Here is a 23890-nt window from a genome sequence, read left to right on the forward strand (position 1 = left end):
TCGATGATCCTTTTGACTTCAATGACACGATGAAGTCACAAGAATCTAAGAACGGTTTAACGGCATGAGAGAAGAAATTGATTCTATTAAGAAGGAATCAAGTTTGGGATTTGTGTTCTCTAATAAAAAACCTATAGATTGCAAATAGGTACTGAAAAAGGAAGTTAAAATTTGATGGATTATTGGATAAAGGAGATTACTTAAAAGAATAGTACTCAACTATGTTGTCACGTATTCCCTTGTTGTAATATTTATATCCATTAGAATAATATGTGATTAAAAAATAATATTCAAATGGGATATGACGTTCTCTTTCAAATGGAATATGAAGTAAATAATTTTGACCATTGCGTATATGTTTTGAAGGGTGAGAGTAAATTCTTAATATTTTTGTTATATGTTGATATATTTGAAAATGACTTGGAAATGATTGAGAAGACCAAGTTATGACTTCTCGGTTTGAAGATAAAAGATATGATAAAGGCATATTATATCCTAGAGATAGAAACTAGAGAATGTTATCTTTCAGCCAAGAGAAATATCTTGACTCTATTATTAACAAATGGAATATTGCAAATCATTGTCAACTCCAGTTGAAAATGGAGTAAAGTTATCTAAGAAAGATTGTCTAATAGAAGCTTAAAAAAACCCTAATGTTCCATATACAGAAGCTATTGGTAACTTGGAGTATGCTACAAAGATGCACAAAGACCAGATTTGAGCTATGTTGAAAAACAACCAAAAGAATTCTACGATATAGAGAATGAAGCATATTAGATTATGTTTTTTCAAGTAGATAAGCTTGAAGTTTTGAAATATTTGGATGCATATTTTATTAAGGATAAGGTTGATAGTAAGTCCACCTCAAGATATATTTTTCTCTTTGGAGTTGTAGTTTTTGGTTTAGCAAAAAATAAGGATGCGTTACTTGATACACATAGGAATGATGATGAATTGCATGTAATATTACATGTTGTTACATCTTCTGAATAAAACATTTTATAGATAACTTGAAGCTGCAAATAATCAACGAGTCACTTCAATGCTTTGTAATTATCAAACTAGGAATTTCTTGTAATTACGCCGTCTGGATAAAATGCTTCATAGATGACTTGAAGCTACAAATAATCACCAGGCCGATTAGAATATTTTGTAATAATCAAATTGCAACTAAATTAATACAAAATGGAGCAAATAGCTCCAAAAGAAAACACATAGAGGTATAATTTTACTACATTCACGATGTAGTTGAGAAAAATGATGTACCTATTAAAGTGTCTCGTGGAACTATTTTCTAAGCACACTAGCTCAATGGGCTTTAAAAATGATTAATTCAATTGGCTTTCATGAGCTTTCATGAGTGACAAATACGCAGTGAACATGATATTTTACAAGTCTCCTCTGATCCACATGAATTTTCCTTTATGCTGAATAAGTGCAAGTTATCCTTCCTGCCTCGGCTTTGTTCTTGGTACTTATCCATGTGATAACAAATCAGTCCTCAACAATGGTTTAGAAAATAAGAACCATAACATGAAAGTGAAAATTACAATGAAAACATTCATTCCGAGAAAGTGCAAGGGTTTATTGCTAAGGTTGAACATAACGTAGGACGTAATATTTTTGGAAGGGCACATGATGCAAATCAATTGAATGGCATCTGGCATAAAGGAAAATCTTACATAGCATATAAAGAGAAACTTGTTTTCTTTGTCAAAAATTAAATCTTAATCTTCGAATCCTTCCAAAATCTTCAAAAGCTTGAAAGATTTCAACCGCATGTTAATCCTTAGCATTGAGTTTCCATATGGATGATGTATAAGATTCATCAGGAAAGCCAGGAACTGGACTTCATGGTTATTGCAGAGTATTGACTTCTGGAGATGGATGAGGTATATGATTCATCAAAAGCTCCTCAAAGCTTTTTGGTGGACGTTGGAAAGATGGCATGATTTCCAAGGACGAATGAAGTACCAAAACACGGCTACTATCCAGCTTAGTCAGAATGACAGGATCGCGGTCATAGTCCTGATTGTACCATTAAATGCTTTTAGCAACAAACCTAAAATTAAATAAGATTAATGATGAGACAATATCAATTTTCTTATGCAACAAATACTTTGGATCAATAAAAAAAGGTGCGGTTTGCATAGAGCCTATTTTTAAATAATGTTGAGAAATGTGGTTTCAACACTAGAAATCTTTGTGATAACCTGAAAATATATTTTCATCTTCATTTATAAAGTTTAAAGCTTAAAAAATGGTGTAGATCGACTGATCTATGAAACTTGAAAATTGCCAGTAAAAAATGCATTACAAAATGCATTATTTCAAAACTTGAAATCAAGTTTTTTCCTCACGTCCAGGCATCTTGATGTCGAGATGACCAATTTGAGGACTTTTGGGCATCAAAACAATCTCGTCTAGCAAAAGTTTTGAGGTAGGCTCCAATGTGATTGTTTAGAGCCTCGACTCTATATAGACTTTTCCCCATGAAAAATCAGTCATACGTGATAAGGGCGCTATTCCCACAAAAACATATGGAAGTTGAATTTGGATTTCTGAAAGTTTTGAACTAGTCATAGTTTGACTGGGCTGAAATTTTGATCAATAGAAACAGTCATATCAGCTTTTACAAGGCATAAGAATTTCCCCTGGGATGTCATTTTTTCCCCTTTTTATTACTATTAGTATTATTATTAGGGTAGGCATAAGAGTCCCCTGGGAAGTCATTTTTTTCCCTTTTTATTACTATTAGTATTATTATTAGGGTGTGGTTTGTACACAGCCAAGGCTCTAAACAATCAAAGTAAAGCACAGCTTCAAATAGTGTTGAGAAATGTGGTTTCAATACTGGAAATCTATATGATAGCTTTAAAATATATTTTCATCTTTAAATATAAAATTTAAAGCTTAAAAAATAGTGTAGATCGAGCAAATCTATGAAAATTGATGGCCCAAAAATGCATTACAAGATGCACTATTTCCTATCTTGTCAAAAAAAAAAAAAAGAAAAAAAAAGATGCACTATTTCGAAAATTTGAAATCCATTTATTTTTTCATGTCCATGCATCTTGATGGGGAGATGATCAATTTGAAGATATTTGGGCATCAAAATAACCTCTTCTAGTGAAATTTTTGAGGTGGGCTTTAATTTGATTGTTTAAAACCTCGGCTCTATGAACTTTTTCATTATTATTATTATTTATTATTAAAAAAAATTACGTAAATATCCATTTTAGTTTCTGTTATTACCAAAATACGGAATATTTTTTGTTATTACTAATATGTCAGTTTTTTTGGACTTGATAACAATTTTTTTAAAAAAAACAAAACTACCGATTTTCAGTTTTTCAAAAACCCAAATCAGACCAATTTTAGTATTTTAAAAACTGAATTTTTTTTTTCTCTATGCTTGGTTTAAAGGCGATTGCAAAATGCCATTATAGACCTTCTATGCTGTCACCTTCGAATGGTTTCGATAGGCCCTCTCAATATGACTCAGTTTTGGCTTGTTTACATCAGAGGAGAATGGAAAGCTTCGGTGTGCTGATGACCCAACCCCTGATGCCCTACCTTCAAGAAGAGATCGATCGTCTCTTCAAGCTATGGGAATATCAAGACCAGGCCGAATTCCTCTCTCAAGATGCTAGGTGAAACTTACCAAAAAAAAGACACATGGGTGAAGGGGAGAGAGAGTTCCAAATAAAAAACCATTTTTACTTGTGTAAAGTAGAGAGAGAGAGGTAGAGAGAGAATATGCAGAGGTAGAGAAAGTGAGGTAGAGAGAGAATAAGTAGAGGACCCACAAGGGAGAAAAGTTTCGGTTCTTGAAGAACCAAAATTTTTTCGGTATTTGAAAACCAAAATTGGCCTAATTTTGGTTTTTGAAAAACCAAAAATGGGTAGTTCAATCTTTTTTTTTAAAATTGTTATTAAGTCAAAAGAATGGGCATATCAATAATAACATAAAGTATTTGGTATTTTGTTAAAACGGATATTTACGTAATTTTCCCTTATTATTATTATTATTATTATTATTTCTTCGAAGATTTTAGATTATGGGTTACCATAATTCGTAAGTCTAGGATTTAGTTAAAATATAAATGACATTATTTGTAATGTATTATAGAAACACAATTACATAAATATTCATTTTTTTAATGTAAATCCTTGTTTTTTGAATTCTTTGAAAATGAAGAATAGAAACATGAAAAAATTGCTGAATTGAGTCCCCAAAGTCTCAAGTTGCCTCAGAATTGGACACGTTTGATTTGCGACTCAAGTCCAATATTTTGGACGTTGATAAAAAAACAAAAGTACATTTCCTCGAAGCAACTTAATTGTGAAAATGAATTCTTCATGAATAATTTAAATTAACAGTCCAGAGTTTACCTTCTCTGTGAAAACAACTATAGGTTTGACTTCAAATCTATTCTCCAATTTTCTGAGCCTCCTTTTGATCATGTTAATGTCCTAAAGCAAAAGAACGAGGCAAGGTATTCAAAATAGCCTAATAGGCCATTCAAAAGTTTAAGTGAAATCAAGAAATGAAAGTTTAAGTGAAAGCAAGCATCTGAATGGTACAAATGAAAGTATAAGTGAAATCAAGAAATGCATTGCAAGACATTGACTATTTGGAACAAGAACCATCAATCAGGACAACGATAGTAATCAAGAAAAACCCAATGACCTTGTTGTCTCAAACATCTGGCACTTGTTTTCAAATTATTTGGCTCCTTTACTGACTATTTTTGTCATCATTACCAAAAAAATGGCCATATACTTACTAGACCATTATAGCTATCATGGAAGCCTCGGAAAACAAAGATAGTAGATACTATAATGCGTCATGAACAGGCAATAATGGCAGCTTCATGCATGAAGTCATTACCAATAGTATGAACATATGTGCAATGAATGGTTAGGGGAATGAATATATAGGTGACCAGACCACCCATGTGAACAAAAAAATTCCTATGCGGTTGCATTGGAGTGCCTTACTGGTTCTAAGACTGCTATCATAAAAGCATATAATGAGGAACCAAGCATCCTGTAGGCCTAAAAGACATCCAAAATGACCTGCATAAACTGTTGTACATCAAACAACGATGATGATGAATGATAGTAGTCATGTTGTTTCTGTTGAAGAAGCCTGCATCAATAACGATTGATTACATGAACTCGGGGAGTAACAAATTACCATCTGGAAAACTTCTCAAACCAGAATTAGTAGCCCGTTCATATAATTCAATGTCGTGGGAATATTATAGATGCCTGGGACAGAGAGCAGTAGATCAGGAGATAGCAACATGATCTCATCACGTAGCTCTAGGAATGATCATCTTGGCGATTGAAGCAAAAGTCTCTGGTTGGACAACATAGCGCTTGGCAATGAGTCAGGATTCACCAAAAAAGAAGAAACCCAACCATTTGGGCCATCACATTATGCACCCAATAAAACCATTCTTCAAGGGCAATAGAGGAATAAAATCCCATGCATGTTATTTTGTTGAAGGCACCAGGCTCTTCAGCGATACCAACTAAGAAAGAAGAAAAAGAAAAACTAATGGCTCAACAGGAAAATTGATGCAAATAAAAATTAGGAAAAAATTTCAAAATTATAATTTTTTTTTTTTGTTGAATTTATCATTTTAGGAATGAGGATTTTGGTGTGTGAGTTTTAGTGGGGCCTGAGTTTTCACCCAGGAAGGCCCGTCTTTTGGTTTAGGGAATAACATATAGATAAGGTAAAGATCTTTTGTTTTTAGAAATAACATATAGATAAGTTAAAGATCTTTAGTTTAGGAAACAAAGAGTAATAGTTATTTTTTATTCCTAGAAAGGCTAACGTGAAGCTCAGAGCGAGAAAATAGGGAGAAAACATTTAGGTGGTATTTGAGAGAGAAGAAAGTGAGAGAGAAAATAGGGAAGAAATAGAGGTGGTACGTGAGAGAGGAGATTATTTTTATGAGGTTTTTTTATTTGTTTTTTTATTTTATTTAAAGGGGAGATGTCCCTTCATTAAAAGGTGATTAGAGAATGAGAATTGAGTAAATTTGATCTTGTAAAAAGATCTTTTTGGGGTAGATTCCCTTACAGACCTTGAGAGAGGGTATATTATCTTAAACCCTTCATATTTTTATTTTTATTATTCATGCTACTATTTCTCCTTGCATCAGTTCGTATCAAAGCAAGTAAGATCCAAAGATCCAACTTTTTTTGCAATGGCACCGAAAGCTAATCGCGATCGCTTAGGACAAGCTTTTGAAAATTTGACCAAAGTCGTGGAGGATTTTAGTGACAGTTTGACCAAATAAATCTACAGTTACAACGATTGGAAACAACATTCATCGTGAAGAAGGTGCTCACCACCACATCGATCTTTCACCAGCTAGTCCTACGACAAACCCAGGGTGTTGATCCTGATTGTAATAAAGAAATTTATAGATAAGAAACATGTATTCAGCTCGATCTTCCCAAGTTTTACGAGGAACTTGAAAAAAAAAAAGAAAAAATCATAATTGAGCCTGAGATCCCTGTGTTCTACTTTGAGATAAGCTCGAAGCATTTGATGAATCGGTTTAATGAAGAAATTGAAGAAAAAGTGCCGATGCACATAGTAGGACTACATCACCAATTAGTAGAGTTCAAGATCGAGGTCGAGCTTCTCCCAACCCCGAGAGGATAATGTAGATAAAAATTAGGAAAAAATTCAAAATGATTATTTTATTATTTTTGAATTTATCTTTTTAGGAATGAGGATTTTGGTGAGTGAGTTTTAATAGGGCCTGAGTTTTCACACATGAAGGTCTATCTTTTGGTTTAGGGAATAAAATATAGATAAGGTAACAATCTTTTGGTTTTAGAAATAACATATAGATAAGGTAAAGATCTTTTAGTTTAGGAAATAACAAGTGATAGTTATCTTTTATTCCTAGAAAGGCTAGCGTGAAGCTTAGAGAGAGAAAATAGGGAAAACATTTAAGTGGTACGTGAGAGAGAAGAAACTGAGAGAGAAAATAAGGAAGAGATATAGGTGGTACGTGAGAGAGCAAAGGAGATTATTTTTATGAGTGTTTTTTATTTGTTTATTTTTTTCTTATTTAAAAGGGAGATGTTCCTTCATTGAAAGAAGATCACAGAATGAGAATTGAGTAAATTTGATCTTGTGAAAAGATCTTTTTGGGATCGATTCCATTGCAGACCTTGAGAGGCTATATTCTCTCAAACCCTTATTATATTTTTTTATTATTATTCGTTTTACTATTTTTCCCTGCATCAAAAATGGATTGCAATAAAAAAGGAGACAAAAATATTAAGAAAAAAAGGTCAAAAGAACTATAGCAATATAGCAATCAAGATGCTTACTGTTTATATGAAGATCCATAAAGCAACTCTTGGGATCTCTCAAATCTGGTGTGAAAATTAAGAAAACATTGATCTTGAAAGCCCCAATCTTCTAGGAAGATAGTTTAAGAAAATGGGGCATCAACTTCCAATTCAGAGAGAGGACGAGTCTTATGAACTCATCTCTATGGATTGTCGGCAACGTGGGCTGAATATACAGCAATGTTAAAGAAAACTTGTTCTTTAGTATTTTTGTATGAAAAGATCAACAAACTATCTAATCTAAAGAACCTCTATAAATTGTCGGCAAAACAAGCTGAATATATGGCAATATTAAAGAAAACTAGTTCCTTAGTATTTTTGTATGAAAAATACTATCTAATCTAAAGAAGAGAACTAACTGCCAGAACTTGAAAAGAAAGAAAGCGTGCGTGCGCGCGTGCACACACACACACACACACACACATACATATAATGGAAAGAAGATGGGATAAAAATAAAGAGAACTAAACTGAAAAAAGGGAGTAAAAGAATATCAAAATAAGAATAAAAGAAACGAAACAAAGATCTAAGCTAAGAAAGAAAGAACGAAAAGAAAGCAAAATATAAAGAAGAGACAAGCCAAGTCACCAAGAATTCAACAGTGGGGTGGAGCCTTGGACTAGAGGTATTTGTATATTGGTCTGCTCCAACTTGAAAAGAACTTGAATTGAAACATGATGTCGATAAATTGATGTTGAAAAGTTGAATGAGTTGAAAGCTTGAAGTTATGACAAGGTCTAGGTTTTAGGGTCTCAATTTGGGGCTAGAGCTAAATCTAGGGAGTTTTGGGATAACTAGGGCTCTTTGGAACCTAATTATGGTTTCGAGGAGCTAAATTAAGGTTTTGAGAAGAATTAGAATAAGCTGCAATTGCTGGAATGGGATTGGGCCTTAGGTATTTTTTATTTAGCAAGTGAACCACTTGCATGGGTTCACTGAACCGCATCTCGATCGCCTCCAATTCTCGAACTAGCACTTTGAACGTGTGCACGTGCTCAATTATCTTCCACCTTCGGCCATCTTTTGATTATTGGACTTTTTCATGGCCAAAGTCTTCCTCATGAGAGAAGGATCAGCAAATTCCTTCTCGAGTCGATCATACATCCCTTTTGCGGTTTTGATCAACTCATACTCGGATGCCATACAAGTCATGCATAGCCATGAGTAGGATATGCCTTGCAAAGATATTTTTACGCTCCCACTCAGCATATGCATCTCTCATAGTCTGAGATGCATTTTCTCTAGGCTGAGATGGTGGAGTATCAGTGAGGATTTTATGCAAACCCTCCTCATAGAGCACATAGCCTATCTTGCGCTTCCATGAGCATAGTTTGCATCATCAAACCTTTTGATCTTCAAAATTTTAGTAATAAAACGTCTCGTAGCCATGTATTCTTATCTCAAATATATAAAAAGACTCAAATAACAAAATAAAACAAAATAATGGCAGCAAGAAATCCTAGCTTTGTAACCAATGCAAGTTGGATAGGGTGAACGAGTACGGTTTATGTACTTTAAAATTTTTCTTTTTCTCAACCGGCTAGAACACTTCCAATAGTCCAAAGATTACAAAATAAACTCAAAAGAACTTAAAAGAAACAATAAATGGATTGTTACTTATTGCCACTCAATACAACTCCTTTATTGCATAAAGGAAATTACATAACCAATGACTTGGGAATAAATACACAAACTGCAATAACAAAAAATTAAAGTGCTAAAAGATTATCTCAATTGGACTTGATACACCCAACTAGGGTCTCCTCCTCCGATGGTGCACGGGATTAAGGTCTTTCTTAGATCTCACTATTGTGGAAGCCTTGGCTAGAAACCTTTCAAGGAAGAGAGTAATGTGGAACAAAATCTAGGTCTCAAAACTATGTGGGTGTGGTGTGCCCCGCTAGGCTCAATAGTTGGGGCGTGTCCCTCTTTTTCTTTTCAATATTTTCTTAAGTGTTGAGGGTGGTTAGAGAGATCAGAGAAAGAGAGAGGGTGGCGTGCCACTCTTGAGGAGAGAGAGAGAGAGAGAGATGTGTAAATTAAAGTACAGAGATGGGACCCTAATTGAGACAATATATAGAGTCATGATTAGGGTTAGGGTTTTTAGGGTTAGCCATCCTTATGGAGATTAGATCTGGACCATTGATCATAAAAGATCTGTGGTGTGAGAGATCTGAGCCTTACAATCCATAGATCAACTATCATAATCTAATGGAAGGTGCTAGAACCTTATTCATCAGTTTCCTAACCTAATCCCATCAAATATATGGTGTAGAGAAAAATAAATATACATGCCTTTTATTTTCGTCATTCTCTTATACATGCCTCTTTGAAAAGTCAAATATCTTTTTATTTCAATAACTTCCCTTTTCAATTCAATCAATTGAATGACATATTGCATGCTTTAACAAAATAGGAAGGAGGTGCACAAGGTGGGTTGTGCCACTCATGGGGCCTCTAGTGGGCCCCACACACTTCCCCACATGCTCTAATTTAGTGGCCCCCATGTATATTAATAATTTTAAAACTAATAAAATTATTTTTAAAAATTATTTACTATTTTATTTTTCTCTCTAAATTATTAAATACTGAAAATTCAATTTAAGCCTATTTATAAATGTATTTTGAGAAAATAAAATATCCAAAGACTTCTAAAAATTTGTTTTATCAATCTAAAATCATTGATAGTCAAATTAATTATTTCTAAATTAATTTGATGGGATTCGGGTCCAAATTTGCCAAGGAAATGCGAAAATACTGAGGCACCCCATCTTCTACTAGAGACCATGAGCCACACGCACTTTCTTAAACTAACCTAGTATTACCCATGATCCACAATCTATCACAGGGTTTCATGCATGGGCTACTAAGTTAGCCAATAGGTGAGGGGACACAATCCTAGTCTATGGATTATAGGTTCCCCCTAGAGACAAGCCTAGATCACACAGACCTGTGCACACATGTCGTAATTTGATGCATGGGGCTATCTCTTGCACATGTACACGCAACAATCTCAATGTGCTTTGCTTCCCGATATGATTATCATACGTACATGCCGTGTGATGGTCTATGATGAAGATTTGTCCCTTGGCTCTTCAAGCCTACCAATCACACACAAGGGTCACACAATCCCTTGACAAACTCCCCTGGGCATCTCGGACTTCATCAAGTGGTAACCCTGCTAACCCTTCTCGGTTGTGCTTTATGCCCAGGTATCTTAGGGTTTTAATACTCAATTGACCTAGCTCGTCAAGCATAGCTTGAGTCTCGGCATCAATATTGCTAACCTTGGTCCCTTGGTCCCTCTAGACCATACTCCCACTGGAGTTCATTGTTTCACTATAATAAAATTGATTACATACTCTCATAAGGCCTTTAAATGGCCACAAAAATCCAACACTTCTCCTCCTACCCTTATGTCTTTTGAATTCAATTTACCTATTGCCATAAGAAAAGATAAAAAGGCTTGTACATTCTCATCAAATCAGTAAGTTTGTTTCTTATGCTTTACTTTCACCTTCGTTTTGTACATAACTTTGCTCTGCTTCCTCTGTTTCTATTCCCACCAAAGTTGTAGATGCATTGGCTCATCCACAATAGAAAGCATCCATGATTGAGGCAATGATTGCCTTAGAGAAGCAACAAAATTGGGATGTAATTGATTGACCAAAAGAACATGTGTAGGATGTAGGTGGGTGTATGCCCTGAAGCACAACCAAATGGATCGATTGAGAGATATAAAGCATGTCTGGTGGCTAAGGGTTTTACGCAGTTATTATAAGGGGAATTTTGCTCCTATGGCAAAGTTGAATTAGTATGAGTACTTTTATCTAATGCAGCAAATAGGAAATGGCCACTCTATCATCTAGACGTGAATAATGCTTTTCTCCATGGAGATAGGCAAGAGAAAGTGTATATGGAATTACTACCCAGGCTTTATCCTCAATGGGAGAAAGGGAAGGTCTGCAAGTTGAGGAAAGCTATATAAGGACTGGAGCAGTTACCTTGGGCTTGGTTTGAAAAATTCAATATGGCAATATGTCAATTCTAATTTCAAAGGAGTGTTCCTGATCATTATGTATTTTTTAAAACTCTGTTGTCGCCATTTCTGTACATTCAATGTCCTCTACCAATAGAATTGGAACATAGGTAAGGTTTCAAAAAATGCTAGGCGGCCCTTAGGCCGGCACCCAGAACCTCGGGCGCCCTGCGGTGCAAATTCTTAGTTTTTTTTTATATATTTGTTATCCAAATGCACATATATGCATATATTTGTGTCAAAATTTGTAATTTATTCCAAATTTTGAATCATACAAAACATTTAAAAGTTTAATAGGCTACTGTAAGGTCTCCAACACTCAAATTCTCCATATTCCATATCCATAAAATAAACCATAATAACATCCAAGTCTCCAACTCTCCAAGTCATCAACAAACTGACTTCTAAAACTATAAAAAAACCAGTAAACCACACAATGAAATAGTCTAAAAAGGCAAAAAAATTACAACCCACACAACTAAATAAAAATCTTTCAAACTCCAAATGTCTACAGCCCAAACCAAGATGCTGCAATAAAGTATTAAAGTTACTTCAAAAGAAGAGAGAAGACAATCATGACATCAATAAGAATAAGAATCATCATCTTCATTGCTTTCATCTGCATCAGAATTGAGGCTGTCATCATCAGAATCATCACCCTCTTCAACATAGTCCGCTTCTTCCAGGGATTCTTCTGAATCTGCCTCCTCTTCTTCTATCTCCCTTCGTGAAGTACCAGCATAAGAAGTTGCTCGAGTGGCCCTCCTAGGATCAGAAGCTTGCCTTGAAGACTCCTCGACCACTTGCCATGTCAAATCCTCCCCAGGGAAGACCTACTCAGTACCAGGGTCACTAAGTAGACAATTTGAAGCATTCTTCATGTCTTTCGAAGAGATAGGGTCCTTCTTTGGCTGGTTTTTCTTCTCCTTGAACCTTTGATTCTCTCTAACAAAAACCAAGTCATTGAGCTTCCTTTGCTCAAGCCTATTTCTTCTCTTTGTATGCGCCTATAAGGAATATCTGCCTTAATGCCATATCTTTCCCAAATGACATCAAAGAATACTTTTACAAAATTAGCTCTTCAGTTGATATCTTATCTTGGATATTTGGATCAGGAACTAATTTCTCAAGGCACTCATTAAAACCCTCCATAATTACCCCTTTTGACTCAATATCTGCATCTGCATAAAAGAATTTGGGATTCATGTAGTACCCCATTGCATGCAATGGTCTATGGAGATGCCTATCCCATTTATCATTTACAATCTCCCGAATTGGGGCATCCTTCGCTGCATCATTGCCCAAATTCTCTGCAATCTCATTCTTAGCCCTTTCCATTGCATCATATATAAAGCCCATGGAGGGCTTATCAACATCAACCAAGCGTAAGACCTTCACCAAGGGAAAAAATACTAATATCGCATGCTTCACCCCACGCCAAAAATATTTCGAAAGAATAATATCTCGTGTCTTCATTCCCTTAGCATCTCTAGACCACTTACACTTGCTCCACTCCTCTGAAGCAAACATAGACCTTAATGCGATCTTCCTCTTATACATGCTCTGTAGACTAAGGTAGGCAGTGACAAATCAAGTGACCAGGCCTCACTAGCTCTGTCTTTTTGTAAACTTGCGCATCATGCTAAGGGTAAGTATGTGACTGTATATGAAGATTGTAACTCCTTAGCCTTAAAAATAATTCCTTTAATAGGAGGCAATTCACCAATTGCCTCAAGCATAAGATCTACGCAATGTGCAGCGCAAGGAGTCCAAAATATGCGAGGCTTCTTTTGTTGAAGAAAATGACCTGCAGCTAGATTGGGAGCAGCATTATCTGTGACCACTTGAATTACATGTTCCTCCCCAACCTCCTCAATACCCTTATCAATGAAAGAAAATATATAATGTGCATCATGAACATCATTGGAAGCATCGATTGAGCACAAAAAAATTGTACCCATGGGACAATTTACTAATAAATTCATGTTACTCTTATCACTCCACATATCTGTCATTAAAGAAACCCCAAATTTAGCCCATCCCTCATTATGAGTCTTGAGATATTCCTTAATGTACTCGACTTCTTTCTTCAGTAGTGGCTCTCCAATCTCATAAGGAGTTGGAGCTTTCAAACCTGGTCCAAATTGCTCAATTACTTCCAACATTGTATGGAAGCTATTCAAACTAGCAGTGTTAAAAGAATACCAGCATGGTAAAACCACCTATATACTGAATCACCGTGGCTCCATCTTCCTTTTTAAACCTATTTTCAATTGTCACTTGTTTTCTCCCCTTTCCCTTGCCTTTCTCAATTTCTATCTCAGGGCTAGATGTAAAAAAACTATTTATAGGCCCTCTCGTACAAGCCTTCTTAGACCCAAAAGCCCTCTTGGTCTTAGAGCTCTGAGTACCAACCATGGCTAGCTCTTCTTCCCCCTCTTCATCATCCTCTTCTTCAGTTTCAATATTATCATAAAAAATATGAACCCTTGACTTTAATTCTGCTATATCCTTTTTTTTTGCAACTTTTTTACTCTTTCCAGCTTCAATGTACTCCAAAATTTCTTTCTTTACAAGTTCTGAGACTTTCTTACATGGGGCGGTGTCACCTCTAATACCGGTAAGATGTTTCTTAAATCTATTTATGCCGGCATTAGAAACATGTCCACAGAAATTGCACATAATTTTATTTTTGTCATTCTTATCCGGGTTAGCACAATATTTCTATCCCGGATCTCCACCCTTAGTAGACCCCACAAAAGACATCTCAAATTGAAAAAATAAATCTCAAATAAAGATTACAGATTGACCTTTTCTACCCAATGTCTGATCTTCGATGTTGGCTATCTCAGTCGAGCTACGAATCAACTTAAAAGCCTTCTAATACCACCAATGGCACCCTAAAACTAATTTCAATCAGAAAAACAAACTTTTTCAATCCACAAGAAGTACTTTCCATTCTCAGCAATTGCTTTAGATTCTCATAAATAAGTTTAAGATTGAGGGTTTCTTGTTTTTTTTCAGTTTGGAGTTGAAAAATAAATCCCTAAACTTATTTTATACAAACTTGAGGGTCAAAATGACCCCCTTTGTCCTTTTGGGCGAAGTTAAAAAAAAAAAAATTGTAAACTATGCTGGGCGCTGGGCGCCAGCTCAGGTAGAGCCGCTTGTGTTGGGGCACCCATATCAAGGCGTGCGAAAATTTTTTTTGGGCGCCTAGGCGCCGGGCGGTCCGTTTTTTTAAACATTGAACATAGGAAAATAAGAAATTCAAAAATTTTGTTGAAATTGTTCCTTTGAAAATTCCTCGAAAAGCTAATCAGAGGTGTTCTCCATCAGAACAATAAAGGCGTTATGCTCATTACTAAACTTGTTGAAGAGATGAAATAGAACCAAGGTCTAGCTTTTTAATAAAAGTTTGAATTGATCATTAGAATTAGAAGTAGGCCAAAAATCAAGATACATTTTGGGAATGAAACTTCCATGGAAGAGAAGCAAATGAAAGGCTTTCATAAGAATTCTCATAGAATCGTTCTACCACAATACTAATAGTATATGTGGATGATATTGTGCTCAAAGGAAATAATGATCACGAAATTCAAAAGGGGTGTTTTTAAGGGGTGTTTTTAACATCAGGGATCTTGGTTCATTGAAATAATACCTTGGAATAGAGGTGGCTAAGTCTAAACAAGGAATTTTTTTGTCTCAAAGGACCATGTGATGGCGGGAAAAATTATTCAGGAAAAGGTTGATTTAACTTCCCACCCTTCCTTCCTGCATCACAATGACATGAATGCTTGGAGTTAAACCAATAGAATCTCTTATAGAGGTTAATCACAAACTCTATGATCGACAGTCAGAGCCTCTGAGTATCCATGGTGTATATCAAAGAATAGTGGGTAGAGTTGTTTATTTGACTATCAAATGGCCAAACATTGCATATACTGTAAGCAGCTTATGCATTGATGGATTCCTGCATCATGCACACACCATGCTCCCATCCCATGGAGGTTGTTTATTGCATTTTACGATATTAACAATCTGCTCTAGGGAGAGGGCTACTTTATACCAGTCATGGTCATCTTGATGTACAAGGTTTTGGCAAGGCGGATTGGGACGGGTGTTCTCTTGTTCGACGATCTACCAGTAGCTATTTTATGACAGTGGGTGATAATTTGATCACCTGGAAGAGTAAAAAGCAAGGTGTTATAGCTCGATCTTCAACAGAAGCCGAATATCGAGCAATGGAAAGTGCTACATGCAAAATATTTTGGCTTCATTCTCTTCTTCAAGAGATGGGTATCAAAGTATCAACTCCTATTCCTCTACATTGTGATAATTAAGCAGAAAAATATCCCATTCCTCTACATTGTGATAATCAAGCGGAAATTTATTTTGCCTCGAATCCGGTATTTCATGAAAGAATAAAGCACATTGAGGTTGACTGCCACTTTTTCAGACAAAAGGTCGCTTCAAAGACAATATGTACTCTATTTGTTCACTACGAGAATCAATTGGCAGACCTACTTACTAAGGCCTCTAATTGAGTTTGACGAAAGGATACTCTGAACAAGCTACACATATATGATATATATGCTCCAGCTTGAGGGGGAGTGTAGCAACTGTTGTGGGCTCATGCCCATTAAAACCTGTATAATAGGTGTAAGTCCTATACACAAGCTACGCATATATGATATATGCTCCAGCTTGAGGGGGAGTGTAGCAAATGTTATGGCATCATGTAGTGGCTATTATGGTGTTATAGGCTCACACCTATTAAAACATCAACTCCTATGAATAATGGACCTCATGCCCATCAAAACTTGCTGTAACAGTTATTGTAAGTCCTGCTGTAATGGTTGTAATTCTTTTGCATGTTGACGTACCCATATGTAAACCCCATAGGCATCCGTGCAAATATAGGGCACACTGCCGTACAATTTGTAGTGTATCAAAAACATATGTATTTACTTTATCTTGTGATTGAATATTACTCTCTATTGCTCTCTTCTCTCTCAATCTTAACAATTCCAATTGGTGCTTCTATGCTCCTATGGCTGAAATAACTCAATTTAGCTTCATTAGTGCCCCAAAAGAAAATAAAAATAAGAAAACCCACGGCATGTGACGTCATATCGAGCACCTTGGAAATAACCATGCCATTAAGATAACAAATATCTCAAATAGTCAGACCTACGGATATCACTTCCCAAACTTTCCCAGTACTGCTCTCTCTAACATGCACACATACACTACAACCACATCATAGATGAATGTTTATGAGCCAATGCAAGTGTCCTGGATGGTGCTGAGACTGCACAATAAGAAAAGAAGTTTTTCTAGATACTTGGCAAGATCACCTTAACCAACCCTTAGTTAAAGAGGCAAAGAACAACACTTACAATTACCAAATATCTTATTGAAGTATTTCTCCGAGTTACATGCATAAGAAGAAGATGACCATATAATTCATCAAATCAAATAGGAATGTATTGCACAAAAAGATAAACAAACTCATGGTAATAGTTATAAATCTATAATAACAGCCCCAATTACCTTCTCTTTGAAAATGTGATGGTCACTGAAATCCATAATGTCTACATGCAATGCACCAAGCTGCAAAGAAATGGAGCATTCCATAAAAATTAGATCAATAAAAGTTTCATATCAATTTTTTTTCCTTATTTAGAACCAATGAAAGTTCAATATCATTATCAAATCAATGTCACTATCCAAAGAAGATAAGAAGGGGTAGTTGTGTATGTGTGTGTGTTTGTGTGTGAAACGATTTGGTGTACATGTGTGACCGAGTTTTTGATCCGAAAATTTTTCAGAGCATTTAAAAATAATCAATTTAGAGCTCAAAGAATGATGCAAATCAAGAAACCCTCGAGAATTAACCATAGACCATCCATTTGAGGGACAATCGGATCTACAGCTTCAAGGGCTCAAAATCGATTTTTCAATACTGCAACTGTTCATGAGGTGGATCCAAGCTAATCAGTTTTCAGATAGAAAGGATGCCCTTGATATGTGGTCCCATGAGATTAAAAAGATCCCCTCAGTTATGTAGTCCTATAAGATCTAAAAGATTTCCAAGCTAGTTGCTCCCATGAGATCAATTTACTTTGTTTACATGGATGGCCCCCTTCCAATCAAATGGATGCCAGAGATTACATTTAATAAAGCATCACTTTCAAAGGGCAACTGTGACAATGCTTGTCTTTCTCTGTATTCCTCTTTGCTTCTTTCTATGTATATGTAGATATCACACTTTGACATCAAGTGCCTCCCAGGATATGACTACAAACCCATGTAATCTTTAGCAGTCAACATTTTTTTGAAGAAATCTTTAGCAGTCAACATTGCAATTATAAACAAATAATTTTACAATCAATTACACTCTTCTTCATGCCTCTGGCATTTGATCTTTTTTACTTGTTTTATCACCAATTTACCTCATCGAATGTGTATTATGTTCCCAACTTAGTAATAAATTTTGTCTGCATGGGACAACTTGTTGGGAATAATTATTCTATCTATGCATCTAATCAATGAAGCATTGTTTAGGATCTTGTCCCAGAGAAACTGATTGGTACAGATTATATGACTAGATTATTATATATCTCCTCTAGTTGGACTTGGACATTGTATCTTCTGTTACACAACGCCATGCAGCCTCTCAAGGAATCAATCAAGTCAACCTCCAAGCGAAGTTGTCACAGTCATATTGGACCACTGGTTCAAATAGAGTTATACCATTTGCAATCAGGTTTAATCCTGGCGGTTCCCTTGAGAACAAACATGCTTTTGATGTTTATAGTGAAGTTCTAAAGTCACTATGCATCTAGCTATTATTGCATTAGATTACAGCAATTGGCACCTCTTCTTGATGCATGTGGTCAACTTAAGACTAACAATACTTTTATCGTCTTTAAAACCTGTTCTAGCTTAGTTGAAACTTAATTGCAAATATGAACGAAATTCTTGGCTCTCACTTAGAGGGCATATATGCACTACGCATTTTAACCATTTTGACCATTTAAGGGATTATAAGCAGCTCTAGGAAAACGCAAATTCTGCAGGGCTACTCAGCCACAACTGGAACTGCCTCAACGTGCAGAGTCAAATAATGCAACCGGAAAAACTACTGAGTTTTTCAAACTAAACGTGAAGAATTAAAGAAAGATGCGCATATTGGGAACCAAACACAGCTCCTCACCAAAGGTATGTCAGTATGCTACCACAATGGAGAAAACATGTGTTAGTCAATCAACATAGAATTCATATCAAAATGTAAAGCTCTGATATAACTTCGTGTTAGTTACATTTGTTTACAATGCAAATATGAAGAGATCTTAATTGAAACCTCCCCCAAATTTATGCTTTACACTGTTAAAAATTACAATCGATAGAAAGTGGGGTTCCACCAAATTACGGATCAGAAAGAATCCTAATCTCGCAAGATCAACCTTATTTGAGAACTGCACAGAGCTGGCTTGAAATCATACAAAATCATAATAAAACCCAGAAACTAAAATTAGATTGAACTAAACTAAATTAAACTAAAAATAAAGGAAAAGAGGAAAAAAGAGGAAAACTTACCTACTCGGGCCTATTGCCTGGTACACTTGAGGACCCAAAGTTGGTGCTCGTATTAGACCGCCGGTTATTTACACCGTTCTCCTTCTTTTTTCTAGAAGAATGCTAGGGGATGTGCACCATAGGGCTTTTTGTTTGCTTAGGGAATTCTTGTCCAAATTTTGAAATCAAGCTTTTGAAATTGTAGAGAATTGGCTAGGATTTTCCTAGATATAGGGTTTGTAGGTATTAGACTAGCCTAAGGGATTTGTGGATAATTATCTAAGATTTTTTGGGATTTTCTAGTCTTTCTAATTTCCAAGGGACTTCTAGGGTTTTTCTATGAATTTATATGGATTCTTGATTTTCCTAGGGTTTTTAGCTATTTTTCTTAATTTTCTAGGCTTCCTAATTTCCAAAGGATTTTCTAAGGTTTTTCTAGGATTTTTTTGATGTTCTCCTGATTTTTTAAGAGTTAGCTCATGAATTTTGGTTCATTTTCTATGGAGAGAGGGGTTTATATAGGCTTGGGTCTTAGGCATATCCTAGAAAATAATTCTTGGAGATTATGAGTTCTAGTTTGATTATGGTTAGGTTTCCTAGGTTCAAATTGGGTCAAAAGCAGAGCCAAACTAAATCCAAGAACCTTCTAGAAGATTCTAGAAAAAACCTAAATAATATTAGAACCTTCTAGAAGATTCCAAAGAAAAACTAAATAATATTACCTAATTTTTTAAAACTTTTGGGAATTTCTTGGGACTGACAAAGGAAAATGACGCATATCTTGACATCTAGCGCAATGGGCTTGATGACGCGCTCCGTGTCGTTACAAAATGAAATTTTCTACGAAAAAATTTGTTTGGGCCCTAAGTATTGGATTTGAGTGATTCTTGGGCCATTTGAAAGCTTGTGATCTCCTCTGTAATTTATAATCAAGTTTGACCTAGTTTGATTGCATGTTAAGGGACCTACAAGGCTAGGACTTTAGGGTATCGATTTTTAGGTTTCTGAGTGTCGGGGTGTTGGGGTTAGTTTTCTATGATTATTAAGTTCAATGGTGTCTAGAATGACAAGTTTGACATATTGGAGAGGTTTAAAGTTTGGGTTTTAGGTATGAGAAAGTGGCTAGGATACGGAGTTATAGTTTTTAAGAAATTTAGGGTTTTAAGAATTAAGAAAACTAGCCAATTTCAAATTGGGTGGCTATACATTTATAAATACTCACTCACTTGATGAGTCGAGTTGATGGAGGAGAATTGTTTCTGCCCAAACGAGTTCTTGTTCAAGTTGACCACGCAAGTGAAAAGGAAAATGGTGCACTAGAATGTAAAATCCATCACATTGAAGTGCAAATATCGTACTGAATCATATGTTCCTATAAGTCTTTGAGTTAAAGTTGTTTCAACACATCTTGTCAATAGATTGTCTACTTTCTGAACAATTTAATCTAATTTGTTCCATATATTGTAGAGCTACCTAAACTATTCCAGCGTAAAAAAGGTCTTTGGGTTTGTATGTTTTGTACTTCCTCATGAACATGACCAGTCAAATGTAAATTATGCAAAACGTACTTCTTTAGGCAATGCGGAAACCCAAAAGAGCTATTGCTGCTATGATCCTATAGGCCAACATGTTTGTATTTTAGGACAGTTTTTATTGAAAATGTACCCTTATGTACATATCCATTCATCCCCAATTCTATGGCATGTTTCCACAACCAACATTAACATACTCTGCCCTTAGGTTCTCCTTGACAAGTTAATTATGGATGCTCAAAAGTCCCCATGTGTAAGAAAGAAAACAGGTGACCATGCCCAGGAATTGGGCCCCCTTCCTTCTAAGAAGAAGCCTATTGTACATAAGAGCATTTAGACACCCAAATTTTGGTCAGACGGCACTATGGAGTGATACAAAGCTACACCAGTACCCCAAGGACTTGGAAGCATTGACCATTAAGAAACAGCCATTCAATAGGGTCCTTCAATAGAAACTATATGACGAAGTTCATACATTTTTCAAATCTATAACCCCAATAAGCACAATTGAAAGATGACCAAGAAAAGAATGGGACAAGAACATAATGTGTCAAAGAATGTAGTACCTTTTTAATTGTTCGTACAAAAGCTTCAGCACAACCAATTGCAGAAACACATAAGACAATTGTATTCGCCGCTAGCTTTAATGGCAATGTGGAAGAATGATTTTTAGCTTCAAAGAAGTAGCAAGGAACCAGTCTACTAAAGAAAATATTTATTGTATCCTTAACTTCAATGATCCTTGACTTAATACTTCTGAGTTGAGCATAGGATACCTTCATCACAATAGAGAAAAACATGTTACTAAACATTTCACAGGACAGTTTTGGATTGCCTAGCAGCACTAGCAGCAGGCAGTGGTCTAATGGGTTATAGTGTTAACCACTCAAACCCATTGTCCCAAGTTTGAACCAAATAAATATTTTAGGCACATTCTATTTGAATGTTCATTTGCTACAACAGGAGAATGAAAAAGAACATTTGCCAAAATAAACACCAACTCCAATCCCACATTCACTGCTGGAAAGAAACTATCACAGTTGCGAGTTATAAACCAATGAATGCTTTTTCTTTGGGTAGGTCAGCATTGGGATTCGAACCAGGGATGCTGATCTACCCAAAGAACTGCTTATTAGTAAATCACATTAGAAAGTGTTGCATAGTAGGTGTAAAGATGCTAAAGGGTAAATGAACTTAAGGATGAGGGCCTCCATCAAACAATGCTTGAACATGCATACTACACTCAGCAAGATTATTTTCCATATGTTTAGTGTCAATCCAGCACCAACAACATTGCTTTGTCATAGAATTTAGGGATTGCTGGGATTCCCCTATCTCATTCCAACTCTCCAAACCCCTTGTTGTCATATGCACGCGTACATGCACATGGGTGAACACACGCACATTCACAGACAGAGTTAAGAGTTACTGATAAAGGAATTGACATGTTTCGGAGCCAATGAAAGGTTCTTGAAGGTGGAAATAGGATGGGGGATTCCGTAACTTCCCCAAAGAGTATAATTTGATATTTTGGAAATCATGCCTTTGGGGGTGTAAGTGGGGTTGGGGTTTATTATATACAAATATCTTATGTGTCATTCATTACTTCCTCTATAAATTATACCTTGCCAATGGAATATGTTGGCTTTTGTAATATTTCATAAGCATAGAGAAGCTAACCTATCCTATTTTAAAACTAGAATGACTTGATGCTTCAATCAGTCAAAAGTCTTAAACGTTGGTCAGTTCTAGCAACAGTCTATTTTTTTTTCCCTTGATGATTTGTCTGTTCTAGAAACATCGTCATACTAGGGAAAATGGCACATCAAGAATTGGAATGTATTGGATTCACAGCTCTCTAGTTTATACAAATTTTGAGTACCGTACTCAAAATAACAATAGAAAATAACCAGACATATATGCAGGGATAACTCATCCAGTAGATCAATGTTCAAGAAGGCGGATGCAGCTGCTTAGGTAGGCGCCCAGATACTTGGGCGGCCCTAAGGGAAGGAGGTTGGGGTGGGGCCATATGTTGTTTTGTGTGTGTGTGTGTTTTGTGAATGTGTGAGTGTGTGCATGCACATGAATATGTGTGCGTGAGGTCTCGCATGAAATTCTTAAAAATCATCCTCTTTTTTTCTTTTGGATCTGTATTTGTGAGAGAGAGGTTATGAACACTTGGAGGATACGTCGAGAGAGAGAGAGAAAGAGAGAGAGAGATAGAGTCTGCGAGAGAGAGGGACCTTGCATCGAACACTTGGAGGTTATCTTATTCTTTTTCTTCTTCTTAAATGAAAAGAGGGAGCATATGGGTCCATGTGTATCTTTGTAGGTATATGTGTGTATGTGTGTGTGTGAGAGAGAGAGGTCGCGCATCGAATACTTGGAGTCCATGTTCTTCTTCTTCTTCTCATACGTAGAGAGAGCACATGGACCCAAGAGAGAGAAAGGCAATACCAGAACTAATTTTTGTTTAGGTGGAGTTGAATTATTATTTTTTTTGTTTTAAGGGATGGCACCAAGTGGCTGCCCAGACTGTCTAGGCGTCCGCCTTGACCGCCTAGGTGCCTGCCTTAAGCATGCCCGCCCACACCCCACCACCTAGACTATGCCTAGGAAGTTTGTCGGCCAGGTGGCGACTTTTTTTTCAGTGCAGTAGATAAAGAAACAACTACTCTAAGAGAAAAAAAAAGGCTACTCTACAAGTTACAAAACTCAATAAAGTCAAAATGGCTATTAACCTCAAGGCAACTCTCTTTCACACACCGAATTCCTCCAAACCTTATAAAACATTTGACAAAAAAGGTAGAAACCCATTTGGATTTATTCCCAAACCAAACCCGAGGACGATCACTCGAGAAGATCCCTTGCTCTCTTTAGAAAACCTAGACCATTCTCTCTTGGATATTATTAATTTTGGGAACACCTACATAGGCCTAACCCAAGATATCTGTTGTTTTCGACCTCACATAATTATTTGCAATTATTTTTCTGCAAGTCTTAATGTCAACATCTGGACTACTATTGGACACATAATGATTAATCCTTCAATTCTTTTCTTAATGAAAATCAGTTTCTCTTTAACTTCAACATGGTACACATATCAAAACTAGTAAAACCAAACCAAACACCAACGTGGTATAGGAGTCACTCCCTGTAACAAAGACAACAACATGGTATCAGAATCAGCATGTTCAACACAAAACATCCTATACATGTATTGACACCTCAGATATGCCACCTGACACATTTTTCTGGTGTCATGATGTATTTTCTTTTTTGGTTGTTTGCACCAACCACTCTAGGCTCTGCATGTAAGCCAAGAACATAAGTCTGTCCA

The 23890-nt window shown here is 36.0% G+C and overlaps 1 protein-coding gene across 15 annotated transcripts in view; it reads right to left on the reverse strand.

The window, feature by feature from the left end:
• Positions 1 to 1511: 1511 nt before the first annotated feature.
• Positions 1512 to 23890, reverse strand: part of LPXK (tetraacyldisaccharide 4'-kinase family protein) — a 66586-nt gene continuing 44207 nt past the window's right edge. For 5 of the 15 annotated variants that reach the window (XM_011629307.3, XM_088858201.1, XM_088858200.1 and 2 more), the window contains 4 exons: positions 21114 to 21323; positions 16988 to 17047; positions 4396 to 4476; positions 1512 to 2028 (listed from right to left, as the gene is read on the reverse strand). In XM_011629307.3, the coding sequence (XP_011627609.1) occupies positions 1858 to 2028; positions 4396 to 4476; positions 16988 to 17047; positions 21114 to 21323 (522 nt within the window). In that variant the 3' untranslated portion in view covers positions 1512 to 1857. Of the gene's footprint in view, positions 2063 to 4395; positions 4477 to 16987; positions 17048 to 21113; positions 21324 to 23890 lie in introns of all 15 variants that reach the window. The other 10 variants (XM_020674459.2, XM_088858208.1, XM_088858204.1 and 7 more) reach the window with 3 other exon arrangements.

Source organism: Amborella trichopoda, chromosome 2, assembly GCF_054954075.1.
Source record: "Amborella trichopoda isolate Santa Cruz 75 chromosome 2, AtrichopodaSantaCruz75HAP2 v2.0, whole genome shotgun sequence".
Taxonomy (NCBI): Eukaryota; Viridiplantae; Streptophyta; class Magnoliopsida; order Amborellales; family Amborellaceae; genus Amborella; species Amborella trichopoda.